Below are 6845 nucleotides of genomic sequence, written 5' to 3'. Positions count from 1 at the left end.
GGTTTTACAGCTCGAACGGCGCAGGTGCAAAGGGAACATTCAGTGCTTTTAGCACCGCCCTCTGGCGGTCAGTAGGGATGAAATAGAACAAGACTTTCTGGTGTTCAGATCCAGGGGGTTCTGACTAGTCACTGATTGTGTGTATATACAGTATGTAAATATTAAGGGTGCCACGACACAGAAAATTCACGGTTTGGTTCGATACTTTAGCCTTACGGTTCGATATTTTTTTGATACAAATAACCAAAATTTCCATGCTCTTTTTAACTTGTAATTTATTGAAATTATTTATGAACATTTGTTTAACCTCAAAAGTACTGTATTTAATTAAATTTAAACTTAAATGTTGCTGAAACAGCAAGTTTCTCAGTGGATCTGCGCTTGAAAATGCAGCCTAGGTGGAGTAGTCGAACACAGATCCACTGAWCCTTCAACACAGAGCATCTTCAGAAGACAAGTTGCTAAAATAAATTTTAAAAATTTGTATTGTTCAGTACAAGTGTGTATTGAACCTAAAGCTCTGTATTGAACGGTTCGATACGGGTACATGCATTGTTGCACCCCTAGTATGTATGTATGTATGTATGTATATCTATATGTGTATGTATGCGTACATATAAATGTATACATGCCTTACAGAAAAAAATAATAATTTTATTGTTATATGGATATGTATTTTGTTGGTATGTTTTCTTAGATCCATTTATTTTTAGGTGAGCAGACAGATCTCGGATGTGTTGCCTTGTGTTTTTTGGTGTATATTTAATATATTTTCTAATCTCTCTTTCAATCTTTCCTATTACATTTCCCCTTTTCTCCTTTCATCTTTATGTATATATAAAGAAAAAAACTCACTGATGATGAAGAAATTAAGAAACTAGTATTCAGGGTTTTTTTTTTTACTGATGTGACCAAAAAAAGAAAAGAAAAGAACACTTTTATTATTATGAGTCAGGAGTGCACTTTGTATGAAGGTTTGATGAGAAATGCACCAGTTTGTTGTGTAAAAGAGAATCAGGTTGGAAGAAATCATGCTGAATAATGGTTTACAGCAAACACGCCTCTGCTTGTGTGTCTCACCTTTAGACAAGTTTGTTTCAGTTCTGATCTCCTTGATAGGTGCAGGAAGGGAATTCATGCAAAGCAGTTTCCTCTCAAATCACAAATGATATCTGTATTTCTTTCATTATAGGATGGTGCAACAACTCTTCCTGCCTCTCACAGTATTCCCCTTCATTATTTTTGTTGCTCTTTACTCCATGCAGGTAAATGGAGTGAACACAAGAGGTCTGAGGCACTCAGAGGTGGTGGCGCTCATCAAATCAGAAAGGGAAGAGGTCCGACTCCTAGTGGTGGACCAAGAGACACACGAACTCTTCCACAGACTGGGAATTACACCAACCAGCACACATATCAAAGGTCAGATGGCACGCCTTCTCTGACACACAAATCTCTACATGCTCCAGATGCGAGGCCTGACTGTTTCTCTTCTCACAGAGGTCTATGTGGATGTAAGACCTGCAGAAAACCCCCGGCCAACCCCGTCCCCAACCATTGGGCTTCCTGCTTCAGACACACCAATCATAAACGTCTCTGTGACAGACGCTACCATTACAAACCTGTCTCCAAAATCCAGGGCCAATGGAAGCACAGCGTCCCACTCCTCTAGAAGCTCCACCACCCAATCAGAGATCAGCAGCTCAGATATGAGCTTCCAGGTGAGGAACAAGAATTCTAGAGATGGGATAAATGGCTCTTTGAAGGGTCCGGATCTTGGGGAGCCGTTTGGTTCATAGAGCCGTTCAAAAGAGCCTTTTGATTTTGAACGTATTACGTCATCACGTAGGAAAATACGTCATCACATCATGTGGGTTGAACCATGTGTTTGTCAAGCGGACCCCCCCCCCCCCCCCCGTCACCGTGAGCTTCTGTACTTCACAACTCTGCACATTTTCCGTGAAAAAGCAAATGGGAAGGAATTTAAGTATGAAAAATAAAGATTTTATGAGGAATAAAAGAAATAAAACTGCAAATGGCTCGTTACTGCCCGCAATCCGGCTCCTATCGTTCGTTGTAAAGAGTCATTCAAAAGATTCAGATCGTTCGCTAGTTCATTTCTGCAAATTGTAGAACTGGTAAATGTGGCAAAAGCACAAAAGTAACAAAATATTAACTGTGAGCTAAAAGTAGCAAAAGTCTACCTAAAAGCTAAAAGTAATACATGGCCAACTAAAAGCTAAAGGTTTCAAACGGTTAGTGAAAAGTAGCAAAAGGCTAGCTGATTTCTAAAAGTTGCAGGGTTAACGTAGTGTTGTTAAAAGAAACCCAAAAGCTCAAAGTAGCAGAACAGAAGCTAAAAGCTAAATTTACCTAAAGGTTAATATAAATCCAAAAGTAGCACAAGAAAGCTATAGATTATTTATGCTAATGCAGATTTGAAAGAAAGGGTTTTTAAAGGATTTTCTCGGTGGTGGGCACAGTTCCCTAAAGCACTAATAGGGGAACTAATTTCCTGATTAGTGCTTTAGGGCTTTTGCTAATTTTAGAATTTATTAGTGGATTAGCACTTGCTAAATTTAGAATCACTAACTCAGATCTTTAAATGTTATTGATCAACATTATTTTAACAGCTGAAGGTGAAAGCTCTCACTCATTTTGTTCATTTGTGTGTCACTTATCCACACAGCAAAAATTCCAGTGTTAATTTTAACACCAACAAAGTGTCTATATGTGTCCACACTTGCTGATGTTAAAATAACATTTGTGAAAGTGTTAAATTTTAGCACTCATTTTTTTGTTAATTTAACACCAACCAGTGTTTAATATTCAACAATTCTTGGTGTCACATTAACATAAAAATAGTGTTAGTGTTAAAATATAGCATTAACAGTAACACCAGCCAGTGTTAAATTTTCAACAATAAGGAAATTGTGGTGTTTGAAATGTTCACAGACACCTCAAGGTGTCAATACACCATGAAAGTGAGAGTGTAAATTTAACACTCAAGAGTAAATATCAAACTCTCTGTACTGTTGCATTTATAGTACTCAGTGATTAGTAGAAAAGTATAATTGAGTCACTCCTCACACACCAAGACATACCTCTCACTCATGGTGTCAATTTTTGGCCAATAACACGAACTCAAGGTTGAACAACTTGATCAAACTGAACAAGAAAACAAACCATAACAACTCATTTTAACTCTCATGAACGTCTTTAATGGTCATAAACATGCAAAAACATCATTTCTGCAAGATTTCTCAGCAAGGAATGCTGGGTAAATGCTGGTCTGTCTGACATGAGGTGGAAGAGGGTGGGGCTTTTCAGAATACTGCTTTCAACACTGCATGGTGTCATTTAACAACACTGTTTAGTGTTATACAAGACTTAACTGTGGGCGGAGCTTAATTAACACTGTCCAGTGTTGAGACAACACTGAGGAAATTAACACTGTGAATTAACACCAACACTGGGTGTGAGTGTTCTCAGAAAGTGTTAAAATAACACTAGGGGGTGTTAAATCAACACCCAAAAGTTTAACACTGAAATTTTAACACTCCTGTTTTTGCTGTGCACTAGATGACAATATGACAATATATGAACTCAAATACAGCTGAGGAATGTCAATGATAAGTCTTAACAGAGCAATATGACAACATGTGACTCATGTTGTCTGTTGAAGAATGTTCTTGGGTTGACTGGGTTATTTTAGTGCTTTAGAATTAGCTTTTGCCAGATTTTTCAGTGCGTTAGTGCTTTAGAATTAGCTTTTGCTAAATTTTTCAGTGCGTTAGTGCTTTAGAATTAGCTTTTGCTAAATTTTTCAGTGCGTTAGTGCTTTAGAATTAGGGGATCTAAATATATGAGTTAGTGCTTTAGGGTTAGTGGAACTAATTTTTAGATTAGTGCTGCCCACCACTGGATTTTCTTAATGTATTTCTATGGAAAATATTTGTAAATATTTTATAAAAGTATATCCCAACCCATCTCCTGAGCTGAAATAGCACAAAGTATGCAGAGGTAGTGCGTTGGCAAAACAACATATAAAAACCAACAAGAGAACATTAAGAAGAGCTAATAATAATCACATCTGTTTGTATTGTAGATTCCTGATGATGACGACCGACGTATTTCAGACCCTTTCATAGAAAGTGGCCTGCGCCTGAGTCCCACTGCTGCTGAGGCCAAACAGAAGATCACCTCCAACCGTAACAAGAAGAGAGCGCCTCCTATGGACTGGTGCAGGAAACAAGAGGTCTTCAGCAACTTCTGATCCAAGAAAATGGGGCGGAAAGGAGAAAAGGCAGAGGAATGCAATTTTTCTAACTAGAACCAACAGCTGCATCGCTTCACTGGTTATACTTAAGACTGGGATGAGGACATGTTTTGTGTGGAGGTCATACATTTCATAAAACAAGACTTCAAATAACAACCATCAGGATATACTTTCCCTCATTGTTTTCTGTTTCATGAAAACAAAAAGCTGCACATCGTCCTGGATCTGTGACTCTGGACAGAAAAGCTATTTCAGTGCATGAAGATCCTGCAGGAAAGGTGGTTATTTCTGTGTTCTTGACATCACGAAAAGGATCATCCAAAGAAGAGGAATGAGTGTCATCCTCACCAAAATGCAGTTGTGGAACTGGAATAAATACCTGCTGTATTTCAAACTCTTTAAGTCAAAGGCTGCTGTCTTTCTGTTGTTAATAATGTGCAAGTCTGATATAATGTTCGGTAAAGGCAGAAAGGTCAAACAGGTGGAGAGTTTTCACCTGCCCCTATGAAAGGCAGCAGGTAATGCAATTGCCTGCGTGTGTCTGTGTCAGCAAAATATCTCAAACCGGTAGAAATGTCTTTTTGTAATACTCAAAGCAATCACACCTTAATAATGTTTGGAACCAACATAATTCAAGACGCCTGTGACAGCTAACCAACCTCAGTAAACACAAATATCTACAACTCAGTCAGTTTTACAGGCATTATAGTAAAATTTGATGTGGTAGCTGCGAGTCTTTTACAATAAATACTCAGCGCAGAGATTGTTAAAAAAAACGTCACACAAGGTAGCAGGTGATATGCATTCATTTAAGATAAGTTAATTTGATTCATTTTTGTCTTAAACTACAGTTAAATGTTCATGTCTGCAGCAGTGCTCCGTTTAGTGTTTATGAGACATTAAGTTTGTTTTATTTAACGAGAGAAGCTGTGGACCAATAAGACAATAATGACTGACTTTATTTGTTTTTATTTCCTTTAATTGTAAAGACAACTTTTCTGTTATAAACTGTAGTTTATTATGAAAAAATAATCATCTGTGTATTTACTTTTTATTTTCAAATTAGATACTATGTCACTTTAAATGTAAATACAGAAAAAAAGTTGTAAAATAAACAATGACGTAATTTCACTGCTCTTCTATGTTTCAGAGTGATTTATATTGGAGGGTGGGGTGTATTTAAAAACAGATGACCAACATTCATTGATTTAAATCTTAGAATAATGTGAAATAAATTAATATATTCAGTAAATTGTAGCTATGGCTAATGCATTCCAAAAATGAACATAATTGTACGGTAACGCTTTCTTTTATGGTACCCTTATTACCATGTAATTACGTTGTAATTAGGGTACAAAAGAAAAACTACTGTAAGTAAAAGGTTTATTTTCTAAACATGATGTCCCAGTGGCTTTCAAACCCCAAAACACATTACAGCAAAGGCTGGTTCACCCCAAAGATCCGGTGCCCTGGCACAAACAGAGCAATGTTGTATATGCTGTTAAGTGCCAGGAGGACTGCGACCAGTTATACATCGGGGAAACAAAGCAGCCACTGTTCAAAAGAATGTCCCAACACAGACGAGCTACATCTAATGGCCAGAACTCTGTAGTTTTCACTCATTTACAGGCCAGCGGTCACTCTTTCAGAGATGAGGATGTTCTCATTCTTGATAGAGAGGAACGTTGGTTTGAGAGAGGAGTAAAAGAAGCCATTTTTGTGAAGAAAGACCGTCCATCATTAAACAGAGGTGGAGGCCTCCGTTTTCAGTTGTCCCCCTCCTACAGCGCTGCTATAGCCAGTATCACTCCACCCCCTGTTAACAATAGGTGTTAATTAGGTGTCAACGATAGTCATGTGATGTGAGTATCAGTCACATGGAGGCAGTGCTTAAAAGCCTGAATTTTGCCTGAAACTCTCAGACTGAAGAAGTCTCTTGGAGGAGAGACGAAACATTTCATTAGAGAAGAACCCGTCCAGAAGACCTACACAATTTTTTTCTTTTTGATTTTTTTACCTGGATTACTGAGATGCATCAGGACATACTGTAAGTAAAACTACCTTTATTGGGTAACTACAATCAAATTACTATTCAATAGTAAATCAAAACTATATTTATAACCAAAAGAGTGCAACTAAATTTTGGGGTTAGTGGTTAATTGCAATAAAATGTAACTGTCCAAATTACCTACTACTTATTTAGCTGTTAGAGTGAATTGTAATACATTACCAGGTAAGTGCTACATTACTGCAGACGATTACATAGTAAAATTGTACCCTAATTACCACGTAATTACATGGTAATAAGGTAGTAATTACATTTAATTACCCCTTTTACTACCTTGTAATTACATGGTAATAAGGGTACTGAAAAAGAAAGCGTTACCATTTGGACTTGGCTAAAAGGATTCCTCACAGTGTGACAATTTTCATTCCTACCTTTAACAGCAGCAACTAAAAAGCTGACAGAAATGAAAACCTACGGAGACTTTACACAGAGTACTGAGGAACAAAACCCCAAATTTAACAAGCAAAATCCATGCAAGCATGAGAACATGCAAACGCCACA

The 6845-nt window shown here is 37.4% G+C and overlaps 1 protein-coding gene across 1 annotated transcript in view; it reads left to right on the top strand.

Annotated features, from left to right (window-relative positions):
• The window catches only part of LOC106531110 (Na(+)/H(+) exchange regulatory cofactor NHE-RF2), a gene marked incomplete at its 5' end in the record, with an annotated part of 9481 nt that extends 4134 nt beyond the window's left edge, over positions 1 to 5347 (top strand). The window contains 3 exon segments of the mRNA XM_014026877.1: positions 1266 to 1419; positions 1498 to 1718; positions 4106 to 5347. Coding sequence (XP_013882331.1) covers positions 1266 to 1419; positions 1498 to 1718; positions 4106 to 4273 — 543 coding nt within the window.
• Between the last annotated feature and the right edge of the window lie 1498 nt (positions 5348 to 6845).

This window comes from Austrofundulus limnaeus, unplaced genomic scaffold, assembly GCF_001266775.1.
Source record: "Austrofundulus limnaeus strain Quisiro unplaced genomic scaffold, Austrofundulus_limnaeus-1.0 Scaffold597, whole genome shotgun sequence".
In the NCBI taxonomy this organism is placed as follows: domain Eukaryota; kingdom Metazoa; phylum Chordata; class Actinopteri; order Cyprinodontiformes; family Rivulidae; genus Austrofundulus; species Austrofundulus limnaeus.
This window is presented reverse-complemented; position numbering and strand designations above follow the sequence as displayed.